Source organism: Amblyomma mixtum, chromosome 7 (genome assembly GCF_055824585.1).
Source record: "Amblyomma mixtum isolate Tamu chromosome 7, ASM5582458v1, whole genome shotgun sequence".
In the NCBI taxonomy this organism is placed as follows: domain Eukaryota; kingdom Metazoa; phylum Arthropoda; class Arachnida; order Ixodida; family Ixodidae; genus Amblyomma; species Amblyomma mixtum.
In genome coordinates, this window is record NC_143018.1 from 25,025,034 (window position 1) to 25,040,261 (window position 15,228).

Sequence of the window (15,228 nt, forward strand, 5' to 3'; positions counted from 1 at the left end):
AGACAGACCAGAATGAGCGTGGATGAGAATACGAGAAAACAAGAACGGAAACATAGCGAGGTGACAGCTTAAGAGACGAGAATGAAATGAAATGCCGGTTGCCAGGTGAGCGAATGGGAGGAACCGGGATGAACTAGAGAAGAGCTGCAGGAAAAAGAAACTCAAAATGTTTCATGACCACAAGCACTAATGTCAGCAATAATTTTAATTACAAATGATTATGAAATATTATTGTTTTACGGTCAACTTAGAAATAAGATTCATAATTGAAAATTCAGAATTTCTGTGCATCGCCTTTTTAGCAGCGCCAGGGACCTGACGTCATTGCGCCAGGAAGCACAGAGGCATCGCCCTGTTGTATATCTATATTCTGGTATCCTACCTAAAGGTATGTGGGATTTTATTCCTCGCGTCAATTTCTGTGTCCTGTTCGTATTTTGTGCTGCACCTGCTTAACCGCACGAGGTTATTTTTATCTAATCCCCTGCATTGGATCGCACTACCACCGTCGGTCGCTGCTAGGCCTACAGTCTGCTAAGGGTTGCCCTGATTGTTTATGAAAATACTCATCTCGTACGATAGTGAAGGACCCCCGAAGCCTTACGTGGAGGCCAGGCAGGGCTATTCGTTCAGCATCGCCGCAACAGCAGAGACAGCTGCCGCTTTTTTACCATCAAGGACAGTCTCTTTTTGTGGCAACCCACGCTCGGAATGCATTTTTTCGCCTCCTCCTAATCAAAGCAAGGAGAGATCGTTGACATCCATAAAAGGAATCTACTTGAGTCACGACAGTTATCCCGTCCATGTGTATGATTTCCGCGGAATGCCACCGCGGTTTGCCCCGTATTTCGGCACCTCCACGCGTTTAGCTCGCTGTCAAGAGCCCCAGCACGCCCGCCAGCGACGGGAAGGCGGGTCACGCATTTTTTTTTTTTTCCCCTGCGCTCTCATCTGTTCCTTTCCTCTTCCTTTGGAGGACATCTCTGTCGCGATGGTGGTGGGCGATGTCGCCGCCGACGACTCCTGCTGCCCGCAATTTTGGGGCGTGTGCGTAGAGTCTCGAAGCGCAACTTCGCGAGGGCGGAGCTGCGGCGGTGGGGGGAGGCTATGCGTGTCGCATTTTCCGTCGTATTAGCCGCCTCCCCGCTTCGGGTCGAGCGCGATACACACGCGCGAGGCGTAGCGTAGTACGGCGCTGTCACCTTGGCGCGCCCGCGGCTCGAAATGGCGATGCCATACGCGGCGTGGAGTTTTGGAGCTTACAAACTCGCGCGCTGAATGAAGAGGCCACCACACCGGTGCGGTCAATGGTGCGTGCGTGGTCCGTCGATCTTGGCCGTCGTCCAATATGCCGCCTTCGCTCGCTTCGCCGGAAAAGATGACAGGCGTAACAGAACGAAAAAGAAAAAAAAAAAGTGGTGGAGAGAAACGCCCACTCCAGCGTAGCTCGAGCTTGCGATGTATGTTTTTTTGGTTGTTTCCTCTCCTCCGCTTGGGGTCCCGCTACGCTCACGCGAGTGGTTTCCGTCCGCGCGCCGCCTAGACCGTGTATATTTGGACAGGGGACGTCTTGTTCGCAGCGCTGCTGTACCAGCGTGAGTCCTCGCTAGGAGCTTGGAACTTCAGCGTAACTGCATTGCTCGTCGGCGGAACGACTTCGTGATTTCCGCAAAATTCTTGTCAAATTCGTTTTGGTAAGCGTGCTAGCTCAGTGGGTTATGCAAGATGTCGCCATGCGCGCTGTATGAGCTGTCTGTCAATTGAACCTACCGTTTGAGCATAACCAACGTTTCCATCTTGAAGAATAGAGTACGTGGTAATCTCTGCTTCTATTCACCTTAAAGCACCCTTTCTTAATCTTTAGGGAAATGCTACTTTGGATGGATCCTCCAGTTGTAGTAGTTCACCCTTGCGTTGATGTATGGTCCTTGCTTTAAATGGATCTAACCAGGCATGTGTTTAGTCTGGGTTGTTCATTTGGAGCGTAGGCTGGCGTTGTTCAGTACTTTAGTGGAGTTGATGGGTACTTAATTTCACTGCCACCATTCATGCAATGGCCTAATGAGGAGCACCCTGCTAACTTGTTCATTGTCCTTGCGGCGAGGGTGGTGGCACTCCCCAACTTTTTTTTGAGAACACGAGGTCATTCATCTAGTGTCTGGGGCAGGGACGCGACAGCTGTGCTGGAGACGTAGTGGCTGGATGGCTGCCAGCAGCCTTGTGGGGAGTGCGTCTAGCAGGCTGTGGGTGGTCGGAAAGTTTCTCGTGCAGCGTATTGTTTCGGGGCCTCTCGCAGCTCAAGAGTTTTTGTGACTATCTACCTTTATGTAGGAAAGTACCTGTACACACGTATTGCTAAGAAGCAGCGGCCTTGCTTTGAAAAAAGTCAGAACATGTTCGATGTTCAGAGAGAGTGGAGCAAGCACCTAAAAAGATGCGGAAGTGGCTCCGGGGGGGGGCTTCCGGCCTCCTGGCTCTTATTTTTGAACGAGGTCACAAGTTTGAAGGCGCCCTGTCGTATGTCAGGCGGCAGCTGTCTTGTCACAGATCGCCCTCTTTAGCGGAGCCTTATTTCTACACTCTACTTGCGAGCAGCTGTGCACGGTAACTTTAGTTATCTATGTTATGCGTTGCGTTAGACGCACAGATGTCGCATTGGTACACATTCTTTGTTACGCAAAAAGTCAAGGTCTTTGTTAGAGTTGCTAAGCGACTGGCGTGTTCATAGCTGGGTGAGCATTGCCATAGCCGCTGCAGTTATTACTATACTTGCAGGTTCTTGTATTTAGGATGTACACGCTAGTGAAAAATGTAGCCTGGAAGGCTTTCCCTGTGTCCTTTACTGTGTGAAATGCACTGCAATGCTGTGATTAGTATCCTTACATTCACCTGTGTGAGTGCCAGCCATGATTCATTGGAGCAGCTTATTGTGAGTCACTGTCGCATCACACGCGTGAGTAATAACACAGAATATATTCACATTTCCTGTAGGACCAGTAGTACTTATGGCATCTTCAAGCATAGGCAGCGTATGGCGTTCAAGTCAAGCTTTTTTGACTAATTTGAGGTTAAACTGGCTGTCGCTTTCCCCACAATATTGGCAGCATTGACCAATGCCTTTGTCGGCACATGTGTACTTGGGGCACTCGAAGACTCTCGGGCACAGAGATAAGCCACTGGTGTTTTCTGTTTGCACTGATAGCGTGAGCACTCCGTGAATTGCCGAGCCCGTGGTCACCTCTCCTTTTACTGATTCATTTCGCCATTTTTCTGATGCAGCCGTAGCCCTGTCTGGGTCTGCAATGAGGGAGTACAAGATTGTGGTGTTGGGAAGCGGAGGTGTTGGTAAAAGTGCCCTGGTAAGTGTTCAACCCCCCCCCCCCTCTCTCTCTCTCTCTCTCTCTCTCTCTCTCTCTCTCTCTCTCTCTTTTATTTTTCTTAAACTGATGAGGGTAATCTAACTTTTTTGTTGTTGTTTTTGCCTGCTTCCACAGACAGTACAGTTTGTTCAGGGCATCTTTGTGGAAAAATATGACCCAACCATTGAAGACAGTTACAGGAAGGTGAGTGCATTTGAATTCATCCTGTTCTCTTTGTCTTGGTTACAAGGCCATGCATTCACTAGATGCGCCTTCATTCATGCTCAAACGCTGAGCCTTCGTGGCGGAGTGGTAGCATCTCCACTTCGAATGCCAACGGCTCTGGATTGATTCCCAGCCTCGACAGTTTTTTTTTTTAGCAGTGACGCCGAAACGCGGGCACACTTGCTAACATTCCTTGGTCACGACAGTATGAAACATTAAAGGCTTTTGCCTGTATAGAACACTGCATGATGCACATACAAAAGGATATGAGGCAAAACTGTGAACAAATTAAATAGGCACCAAATTTTGACCTGCAAATGAGGAACTACTGCAAGGATGGCTGTAATGCTTCTTTATTTGTAAGTTAGGTCGAATCTGTCAGTGCCCTTGGATAGAATGACTTAAACCAGTTATTTGTACAAAAGGGGTTATTTTTGGATAATGATGCTGCCTTTTAGCATACCTATTGGAGAGATTTGCTGATAACAAAATCGTGTTCAAGGAACAAGTCTCGTTACTTGTTTCTAAAATTGGGGGCTGACTTATCATAAACCTTTTTCGAGTAGTTGTCACTAAACCCTAAAAAGTAGTTGTGCTCAAAATGCAGGTATTTCATTGGCATTCCTTCTGTCTTTCAATTTTCAGCAAGTGGAAGTGGATGGTCAACAGTGCATGCTGGAAATCTTGGACACTGCCGGAACGGTGAGTCGGGGTCATTCCCATAGTGTGCAGCTCACTTGCTTCATGACAGTTGTAGTAAAGCCTGTGTGACTTTGTCTTCTCATGGTTCAAACTTTAGATTGTCTGAGAACTCAGAGTTGAAGACTTGAGCGCAGTAAGTACACGCCAGCGTGGATGGCTCTCACGTGAGAGGTTCGGGAGAGGTCTTAGTCCTGCAGTGGGCTTAGTTGGGCTCGTGAAGCTTTGCCAAGGGTGGTGTCCCCACACACCACCACTTTCGGCAGTGCTTTCACCTTCGCGTGATGCAACGTCCGTTGCAGCGCCTCACTGCAGCGAAAGATATTGGTCGGCACATCCATCCTTGGTGGTGCGGATGCATTCCGTCAAGCGTGACACGTCCTCCACGCATTCATTACGCATGCCAAACGTGCATTCGGCCTTGAAACCTCTGTGAGAATCTATTTCCGGGCGCATCAAACGAGGCCACGGCATCAGTAAGCACCTTCTAGCTGCCTGGGCTGTGATCACGAAAAAAAACTTCTACCACTTAGCAAAGAACTCATGTGAAACTGTTCTGTGCGGACAAGGTAACATTGAAGCAGTGCTTGCAAGAAGTGTGTGGATCCTCCACTTACCTTCATGTCATTTAGACCTTGTGTGTATTTTTCTTGCATGTTTTAATTTCACAGATTCGTCCTTTGGCATAAATTAAAGGAAAAGGTACAAGCTGTTTTCGCTGAAGTCTAACAGGGCTTGACGCTTAAGACTTGTGTCCAAACTGATTAGCGTGTGCGAATGTGATATCCTGATGGCGCCATGATTCCAGAATGTGGCCACTGGTTAAATAAATTCTCTACATGCGGTCAGCTGCGAGAGTACTTGCAGTTCACCGATGTGTGCCAAACCCCACAATTTTGATCTTTAGATCCACAGAAATTGCGCAAATCTGCTGCACAAATGCACTGTGGTCCTGCAAGACTTGTAAGAACACAAAGCATTGCTTGCATAAATGTCGGGTGTAACAAAGTGTGGAAGGTACTTTCACAGCTCACCTGTACCAAAGTGTGAATCTACAGCACAAGCATGGAACCACATTTTGCCGGAGACTTTTCCATGCCTCTGCTCACTGGTAGCTTTGCAGTATGGCTCACGGCTGGTGTATGAAATGGAAAAGGCTACATGATAACTAGTTTGTTCTGTTACTGTGCCTTCCGATTGCCTTCGGGACATGTTCAGTTCATGCAAGACAGCTCTTCTGTGTACTACCTTGAGGTCTGCAAACTCATTTTTCTGCCTCTTCCCCCCTGCAGGAGCAATTTACAGCAATGCGCGACCTCTACATGAAGAATGGCCAAGGCTTCGTGCTCGTTTACTCCATCACGGCCCAGTCAACCTTCAATGACCTCCAGGACCTCAGGGAGCAGATCCTCAGAGTCAAGGACATGGATGATGTGAGTGGGTGCAGGAGGGAAATTTGGTCGCTGAAAACTTCGTTATAATTGATTTTTTTTTTTTCCAAGGGCTTATTTTTCGATACTGCGCCAAGAACCTATGTTTCTAATCTGAAAAATGTTGAATATTGCATTCTGCAAAAATCTCTCTCCAGAATAAATTGCCCTTTAGTTTTTCTGGTTCGTTGTTAATGCCTCAGTGCTACAAATTCATCATTCCATAGCCCTGAGGTAGTGAGCTTCACTGAATTTGACCTCAGCGAGTGACGTAGTAAACTAGCAACAGCAGGTGATAGATGCATAAAGCTATAATTTTGCTTTCAGAGCAGACTGAACTTTGAGAAAGTCGGGGACAGCCTTTGATGTTAAGAACTAAACTAATTTTTTTCAAACACCACGAGGATAAAAAACGTGGTTCAGAAGAGCAGTTTCAACGGAGAATGTCTGATCTGTTGTGGTTAGGGTCAGTTCTCGGGGGAAGCAGTGAGGTTGCATGAATGGCGTATTGTTGCTTCAGGGCCATGAGAGGAATAAGGACATCCTGTTCGAAGCGGGTACTACTCAGTTACCATGGAATGCCTTGTACTTACTTTTTCATTTCGATACCCACAATAACTGTGTCATTTAGTTCCTTCTCTTCTTGTCTGAGTTGCGAAGCACTATGAGCAACATGTCACTGGCTCAGCAGAGTGCTTGCATAGATGCATCGGCTGTAACACTTCAACCTTATCGAGCATCCCTATTGGAGCGTAATGCTCTTTCGGTCATTGTTCACATTGCCATCTGATGTACCCCAGACCAGACTTGCCAGTACGGATTGCACTGGCACATGGTGGCTAGTGTAGACTCGGAATAGCATTTGAGCACTTTATGCATAAACCAGCCTGCACTAGTGACAGCCTTGCTTGAATTAATGGAGGTTATTGCCCATTCATGTAGCTGAAGGCCCCCTGTCTTTTTTCTGGGCACGTAAGCATTGGTCTTAGTTAAGTAGGTTACTTAAATGAACGTGGATTTTTAAGGGGAGACACTGCTCTTTAAACTAACTTTGACAATTTTTATCATACATTGATGAAATTAGCATATCTAATGTATTTTTATGTTGTGAACACAAATATGCAATCTATTTTTACCTATATTTTTTAGATTTTGAAATACTCATTAATTTAGGACTAATTATTCTGCCCAGGTTTTGATTAAGTTCCTCATAAAATATTTATTAAAATTTGATGTCTATATGTTCTACAAAAGCCAGAGTGTGCAACCATAGCATAATTTAAATTTTTGGTTCACTGACATAGAAGTTACAGACCTGTGAAATACACCCATTAAAAATTTTGAATTTTTGAAAAATAGCCCCTCCATTTTAATTAAATTTGGAAAGAGAAATGTTACATTGTTTTTATTTTATTGCAGAGAGTAATTCAAAAGCTTTAAAATGCAACAAGAATTGTCCAAATCTGACCACCACATCTGGAGATATCTTGGGCAACAGTGTGTGCAGTGGTTAAAAAATCAGTTTTGAGAAAACAAGGAAAGAAGTTTGAAAACAGGTCCAGAGTTTATTTTCTGTAAATTCAGACTTGTAGTTCAAAGGATCTTATGCTAGAAGCCTCCAGGCACATAGTCTTCATCAATCTCTTTCCCTCGTTTTCTTTTCATTGCCTGCCGAAAGTTTTCAGCATCTGCATGCTTCCTGTCAGATGCTACTAGCCGACGCTGGTCCTTCTCGGTGCATCTTTGGCGCATCACACTGCTTCTGTTCACGTGCAGTTCCCTGAGGATGGCCTCACTGGCACGCTCTTTGCCAGCGTTAAACCTTGTGACAGCTTCTGCCACTGCACTCTCAACAGTATAAAGAGAGGCATGCCTGTGTTTTGGTACGAGTGACCATATCACCGAGTGTAGGCACTCGTTTGAGTTCTGCGTTTTGCCTCTCTGGCAGCGTTCAAGCAATTTCTCGTCAGAGAGGCGCGTATATATAGGCAGCAGTGCATCTGCAACATAATCTGGCAGGCTGCATCTGTGCTTGGGTGGAGGTTCCTTCTTTGCCACGGCCTTATTGTAAGTGCACCAGCTTTCTTCACCTTTTGGGCAGAGCGAATGATTTGGCTTTGCGTCCGTGGAGGCTATGTGAAAGTAAGTTGCGAGGACAGCATTTTTCATAGCTTCAATGTTGCCCTGGTTTGCTTTCAATGCCCGTCCATAGTAGGTGGACAGTTTCGTGACAAGCTCACCTGTGAGCTTGCCCTTTCCACCAAGGCTCCTCTTGCCGTCTCCCTTGTTTTTTTGCAGTAGACTTCTCAGGGCAGCACCCATGCGTTTGTGAATATGGTTAATGCAGTCTTCCTTCTCGATTTCCACAAAGCCATAAATTTGTTCTTCATGCAGGGTATTGAATGCACGACTATCACCATCGCACAACATGGTTGTGTACCGTAGTCCATGCTTATCCAGTGATCGGCCAAACAGTACTTTCGCAGCCTCCACTTCCATTTGGCCGGGCTTGCTCGAGCTGTTTTTTTGACACAGGTGGCCAGCTCGCCATGCTTCATAGCGAGGGTCACCTTCTTTCGGGCCCAGTTCGCATCCTAAACAAAAGTTCGAAAGAACTACAAAATCGAGCACATACCCGGTAAAGAGTTCAATAACTGTTCCCACACAGATGTGCGAGGAATGGCCTCTCGTTAGCCATGTTCCATCATAGGAAACTGCAATATTGCCGGGATTTCCGAAGTTTAGCTGACCGTACAAGGATTTCACGGCATCCGCACATTCGCTCATCACATGCGTGGCAGCATTCAGGGAGGCAGGGTTCAGCTTTCTCTTCACATATTTTTGATACGTTTTTTGGTGCAAACCACGTCGCGAAATGTTTAGCGCCGAAAATATGTCATTGAGGACGGTTTGACCGTTTCCTGTGCTCGTAACGGCACGGGTCGCGAGCACGTTAACTTCAAACGGGTTGCACGTCGCGTTCCCACCTGCTCTCGGCGAGCTCCACCCGGCCTTGAGCTCTCCGCAAGAATCGCACTCGACGAGTTTGACTGCAATTCCGTACTCACGGCCCTTCTTTGACAGCGTCACAGGACTACGGCACACAGTGCACTGCACGCATTTGAGAAGCTCGTTCACGGCTGCGAGGCTTAGAACGGTGAACGCCGTCCCGTCTCCCGGCGCCTCGTCGATGCCTCCCAAAATAGATTGCTTGCGGCGGGTAGCGGACATCGCAGAAAGCCGTCGCTCTTCTTCTTGTGCGTGGAGATCAATTGCCATTTTTTCGGCTTCGGAAAGCATTGGCGTGTCGACGCGCACTGTTTTCGGCACCGCAACGGGCGCCGATGCAGCGCTTGCTCCCGCCGTCACCGCTCCCTCCGTAGCTGCGTCGCACTGACTCGTGGGAATCGTCGCTGCTGCTGGCGGGTCTGATGGCTCCTCGCGTGTCCACGGCCGCCGTTTGCGCTTTTTGCCAAAGGCATGAGCGGTTCGAAACTTCCGTTTTCCTCCAGCCATCGCGAGGTAGACACGGCAGTAGCGCGGTGCTCCGCTCGAAATGGCGAACGACGCTTCTTTGTCCAGCAGACGCTGCTTCCCGGCGTCCAATCGGGAGGCAGGATTTGCTACACGTGATGCAAAAGCACCAATGGCGCTCGCTTGCTTGTATTTTTTTGCGGCGGGCTAGCTCCACTGTTGCCAGACGGAGAACTGTTTCCCGCTAAAAAATGGATAGCAGAAGAACGCAGCTTCAAAACGAAACCAAAATGGCCGCGCTCCGTTGCGCCGTTGCGACGGGGCGCGAGTTTGAATTTGTCCAATTTTGAGGGCTTTTTATGAGCGAACACTGTCGTTGTACTGACTTTAAAATTTAATAACATGATAAATACTTGTCAGAGGACCATAATATTTGAGAAACAGGCTCTTCAGAACCTGAAGATTCCGAAAAAAAATATTTCAGAAAACCGATTTTTTCGCGATTTTTCGATCTTAAAGAGCCGCGTCTCCCCTTAAATCACTTGTACCTTTCATTTGAGATAGCTCACAAATATGTGGCACGGTGGTGGGTAGTTTTAATCACCATTGATTTTCAGGCATTCGTTAAAGTTTCTAAATAATTTTTGCAGTCCTTTGAAATTAGTTGACAAGATTTCACTTTATATCGGGTCGGTGTTCCCAGTTTCATACCATAATCTAGTGACAATGAGCACTGGTTTAGTTGGTGGTGCACTCGTATTATGCAGTGTGCACAATCCCGTGAACTCTTGGTTGATAGCTTAGCAAATCGAAGGTCACTGACCGCGTGCGTGTAGTACATGTGTTGATGGCACACCTCGCCCCTGTGCAGGTGCCAATGATTCTCGTGGGAAACAAGTGCGACCTGGAAGATGAGAGGGTGGTCGGCAAGGACCAGGGGGCAAACTTGGCCCGCTCGTTCAACAACTGCGCCTTCCTCGAGAGTTCTGCCAAGGCCAAGATCAACGTCAACGAGGTGAGGGTCAAAGGCACGCAGGCTTAATACTGCTATGAGAGTATTATGGACAGCTTATCGCGAAGTAATCTCTAGTAGTCTTGAATCACACTGCTCAAAGCACAAGTGGATATAACTCGCATGTTCCTGGAGCTTGAGGCACACAGTTGAGAATTTCAGTGTCTTGAAATAAGGCACAAAGCTAGGTTTGCTATGTGTATATGTACCAGAGAAGAGTAGGCGTAGACCATTCAAGATGTCTGTTGATGTGCCAACTACCAGATGATTTGTCTAGAGCAGGAGTCTCCACCAGAGCTTTGCCGTGCAGCCTGCTGGACCTGAAGATTTAGTGCCTCTCCTAAGTCTGGAGCCACCATTAGAGCTCTTTTCCCTCATTCTCGCAGATTTTCTATGACCTCGTCCGGCAGATCAACCGCAAGAACCCCGAGAAGAAGCCAAACACCAAAAAGAAGTCCAAGTGTGTCCTATTGTAGAAAAGCACGTGAGTTCAAATCCCTGCCTTTCTTTGCCTTGTGTGTGGCTCGGTGTTTGACACCCAGGTGGATCAACACTGCACCTATTGCTTACCATCTTGACTACGAGCATACAGCACAGTAGACTCGATCTTACTAACCTCACGGGGTCACAAAAAATATTCGTATCATCCAAAACAAACAAAATTTGTGTGCAGAATTTATGCAGATCTGTTTCTGGCTGATGAGGTTTGCCTACAGCCGCACGTCGCCACTCATTGCTCATGGTGCGCGCTGTGCGACTGGTGATCCCGGCATCGGCGATGTACAGGCAGCAAGTACTTGATGCAAGGCAGATTTAAGTTGTTTGGCGACTAAACAAGTCACTGACCCGTCAGCGCATCGGTTTTGTCCAAGGCCTTTTTTCTGAGCATTTCTTCCCAGAAGTGCTGAGCACCAAGCCGCTCGGAGTAAAACTGGCTGTCACTTTATTTGTTAAAATCATCGTCAGCCTGGCTACACCCACTGTAAAACATTCTTACAGTGGGTGTAGCCCGCAAAGTTCTCATCTGCCCATTCTGCTGCCCCCTGCTACGCTTGCCCTCTCTTGGTATCCAGTCCGTTACCGTTAGCAAGCATCTGTTATTTTGCCTTCACATTACATGCCCCGCCGAAGCCCATTTCTTCTTGATTCTGACTAGGGTATCATTAACCCTCATTTGTTCCCTGACCGACACTGCTTTCTTCCAATCTCTTAACGTTACACCTATCATTTTCCTTTCCATAGCTCGCTGCATTGTCCTTAATTTAAGTTGAACTCTTTTCGTCAGTCTCCAAGTTTCTGCCCTAAAGGTCAGAAACTTGCCATTCCTGATCTGAGGGAACCTGCCTAATGCACTCCGCTCCATTCTTATTTTGGTTATTTCACTCTCGTTGTGCGGATCTGCAGTCACTACTTGGCCTAAGTAGTTGTCACTTACCATATCCAGCACCTTGCTACCAATCGCAAACCGCTGTTCCCTTCCGAGACTGTTGAACACTAGTTTGGTTTTCTGCAAATTAATTTTTAGATCCACCGTTCTGCTCTGCAATTCATCCCCCCGAGTTCCTCATCAAGGCAGTGTCATCAGCGAATGGCAGATGACTGAGATATTTTTCATTAACTCTTATCCCCAACTGTTCAAAAACCAGTCCTCTGAATACCTCCTGTTAACAGATGGTGAATAGCATTGGTGAGATCATGCCCCCCTGCCAGACTCCTTCCTTGTTTGAATTTTATTGCAGACTTTATGGAGGACTATGGTAGCTGCGCAGTTGTTATAAATATCTTCCAATGTTTTCATATAACACTCTTCTACACCCCGATTCCGTGATGCCTGCATGACTGCTGAGGTCTCGACTGTCAAATGCTTTCTCGTAATCAATGAAGGCTATATATAGGGGTTGGTTATATTCTGCACATTTCTTTATCACCGGAATGATAGCGTGAATATGGTCTATTGTCGAGTATCCTTTACAACAGCCTGCCTGTTCATTTGGTTGATTGAAGTCAAAGGTTGTCCCGACTAAATTATCGATTGATTATCTTAGTAAATGCCTTGAAGGGAACAGACAGTAAGCTGATCGGTCTGTAACTTTTCTTGTGGATTATGATGTTAGCGTCCTTCCAAGATTGCGATAGCTAGAGGTCACAAGGCATTGCATATACAGAGTGGCTAGTTTTTCTAGCACAATTTCCCCAGTTCTTGAGCAGATGTGCTCATACTTGATCCTCACCGGCTGCTTTCCGTTTTGCATTGCTCCTAAGGCTTTCTTTACTTCCTCTTTGATTACTCGTGGGATGTCCCATTGCTGTGCGCTACTGCCTCATTAACGTCTTGATTACATTGGCTACTGCATAGGGAAAAAAAATCAATGCGCTGAACGTCAGTACCTGATACCTGCTAGAAATTTACTAGTAGACAGTGTCCTGAAACCTGAAATCTTGTCGTCCCCCGCCCTCCCCCCCTTCCCTTCCTTTGTCAACTTTCATGTCTGTTAGATGTAACTGTTGTGCTACGTAGTTACTTTGGCCTGTATCTGTCAGATTCTTTGTGGGCATGTATTGTTTACGCATTTCTTGTTCTAATGAATACTACTTATAGTCATTATGCATTTATCCCTTGTGTATAAGTGTATAAATTATGTGCACTGATTTAGTGCATTATTTCTTTGGAAGAGTATTGCATAGAGGACACAGACTGCAAACTGAAGCAGTCTGTGCACCTCTACATCCTTGTTCAGCGAATCAATTTATTGATTTAAAGTGTGCAGCCAATTGGCCTCACTGAAGGAACCAGTGGAAGATGCAAGACCAGACATAGAAGGAACACGTCTTTCTGCTGGTTCCTTCCATTTCGGCCATGAACCAGCTGACCCAGCAGTTCACATTGCTGAGTAGGCTTCACGTGGGCGTCCTTTTTCTGGCTTTCCAGGCTGCGACCTCCCTCTCTGGCGCCAAGGCTGACAGATGTCCCCAACTCCTGGTTGCATCATCATGCCCGCAATGAGGCCTTCGGACAGTGGGCAGCGAGGAATCGAGACATCCGCGACTCTTGAAGCTCGCCAAGCCCCAGTCTGCACGCACTCACTCGATCGCAGATTTTTTTTTCTTCTTTCGTCGCGCAATCGTTCTCTTCTCTCTCTCTCTGTAATGGCTACCTGCCGTTGTCGCACACACACTGTCAGTGTCTGACCTGTGAAATCTCTGAAGGGGAGCCTTGGGAAACCTATTTTATCGTTTCTGGGAACCCTGTCAAAAAAACAACGCATTTCAAGTACCCCCTCCACTTAATCTACCACTGCTCTGTGGATTTGATGCCACAGGAAACTTTTAACGAAGCTCCCAAGAAGAAAAAAAAAATACTAATGCCAAACTCTGCTCACTTCGATCGTTGCTCTTCTATCTATGTGTAAGTGTTTTTTCTGAGGCCAGTGGTCATGCTCTTTGAAAGCCTGTGCGGCATCGTTTTTCCGTTGTCGGGTCTTCCGGTCAAACGTGCCTCTCACTTATATCTGATATGTGTGATGTCAGTAGCACAGCAGCGCCCCCTGTCTAAAACCCCTGGCCCCAGTCTTCACGGTAACGTTGAAGACAGTTCAATGATAGCGGTAGCACGCTCTGCTGAGAGCTCACTGTCGCGTGATAGCCGACATATTTTTGGGTTGCGAGCAATTCTCCCCTCGCCTTCTGTGAGGTTCTTTTGCCGTTCGTCTGGACTTCTCGCACTTTGTTGCGTTTCTTGTGTATAGCACTTTTGCTGCTTGCGTCCCAACCAGCTTTTTGCATTCATCCACAAGTTCTGGCCTCACACACGTGTAACACCTTGTTTTTCAAGCTCTCTATACGGGCTTCGAGACACTGTTTAGCTTTTTTGTCACTTTATTTGCTGCCAGGCACGGACCTGAATCGATTCTTTTTGTGACCTGTTTTATGTTCTGGCTGCATTTTGCGCACTAGGTTGCAAGAGACCGCCCCTTTACCGAAGTCGGTCAGTGGCGGTGTGTGTACATATATAATAAGGAGCAATCTTGAAGCAATCCACGGCATAGTTTATATGAAGGAGAGGAGTGCACATCACCATTTGTTTAGTGGGATGCTTTTTTTTTTTTGTCGCGCTCTTCTTTGTTCTGATAGCAACGACATTTTTCCTTCTATTTATTAATTCAGCCCTTTGCTACACGTTTGTCTTTTCTCCGATATTTTTAGAAAGGCACAGCTCGGTCTTGCATGTGTATGGAATGAACTTTTTTGTTCCCCCCCTTTTTACTGCGTTCCCCCGATCCACTTAAGTTTTATAGGACATGCATGTTTTTAGCCACTTTCTTTTTGTGCAGTTACTTCTTTACAAGGTCTTGTAATTTTTGTGTCGGAGGCAAAGAGTGCTAGGTGCAATCCTGATAAAATGTTTTATGTCTTAGCCTTGCGGTTCAGCACAGTGCAAGGTGTTCTGTGTGGGGAACACTTGTTTCTGGCCAAATAGAGAAATTGACTGCAATTGTGAATTTGGATTGTACTTATGGTGCTACAGATTTGATTGTAGGAATGAGAAAGAGCTCCATACGTACGCAAGTATAAATAAACTTTTTAATCAGCCATTAAGAGTGTGTGAATGTTTTGCTGCTGCTTAGTGTAGCCAGCGGCCACAGTTGTACTGCACAGCTGTCTCCAGTTCAGATGAAGCACAGTCTGTTTCGTAGACATGTGGTTGGGACAGTAGTGGATTCAGCCCCGAAGCTCCATTTTCGGTCCCAAGACCTTCTGCCCGTGGAGCCCTTGGCAGCTGTTGCAGAAACTGCAGATTTGATTCTCTTATTTCACTGATCCACATGATTCTTGAATCATGTCAAGGCCTGGCAGTTATTTTTGGGTCTTGCTGCAGTGGGCTGCTACAAAGGTGTGTAGTGCCCCACGAACCTTTGAGGGGCAGGTTTTACTGTAATGCAGAGTTATTTTTTCGTAGTGCACAGCACTGTGGCAGTTATTGTAGTTGCATGTCTGTTGAGACTGAGTTGCATTACGACTGACAAATTAC

General features: G+C 46.7%; 2 protein-coding genes across 2 annotated transcripts; one reads left to right on the forward strand and one right to left on the reverse strand.

Moving 5' to 3' along the window:
• The first annotated feature begins 304 nt into the window (after window positions 1-304).
• On the forward strand, window positions 305-14,791 carry Rap1 (RAS oncogene family member Rap1). The gene is made up of 8 exons (XM_089552030.1): window positions 305-388; window positions 3,280-3,359; window positions 3,495-3,563; window positions 4,230-4,286; window positions 5,576-5,716; window positions 10,059-10,202; window positions 10,586-10,683; window positions 13,129-14,791. Exons 2-7 carry the CDS (start codon window positions 3,303-3,305, stop codon window positions 10,673-10,675), a joined length of 558 nt encoding a protein of 185 aa, XP_089408156.1. The 5' UTR covers window positions 305-388; window positions 3,280-3,302; the 3' UTR covers window positions 10,676-10,683; window positions 13,129-14,791.
• Window positions 6,744-9,723, reverse strand: LOC149335353 (uncharacterized). Its single transcript, XM_089552029.1, has one exon. It carries the CDS (start codon window positions 9,227-9,229, stop codon window positions 7,322-7,324), a length of 1,908 nt encoding a protein of 635 aa, XP_089408155.1. The 5' UTR covers window positions 9,230-9,723; the 3' UTR covers window positions 6,744-7,321.
• Window positions 14,792-15,228: the final 437 nt, after the last annotated feature.

Bases quoted from the DNA above. Each gene is read 5' to 3' on its own strand.
- Rap1 (XM_089552030.1), top strand. From the start codon at position 3,303: ATGAGGGAGTACAAGATTGTGGTGTTGGGAAGCGGAGGTGTTGGTAAA. The intron at 3,360-3,494 runs GTAAGTGTTCAA...CTGCTTCCACAG, and splicing joins GTGTTGGTAAAAGTGCCCTG to ACAGTACAGTTTGTTCAGGG. The intron at 10,203-10,585 runs GTGAGGGTCAAA...TCATTCTCGCAG, and splicing joins CCAAGATCAACGTCAACGAG to ATTTTCTATGACCTCGTCCG.
- LOC149335353 (XM_089552029.1), bottom strand. From the start codon at position 9,229: ATGGCTGGAGGAAAACGGAAGTTTCGAACCGCTCATGCCTTTGGCAAA.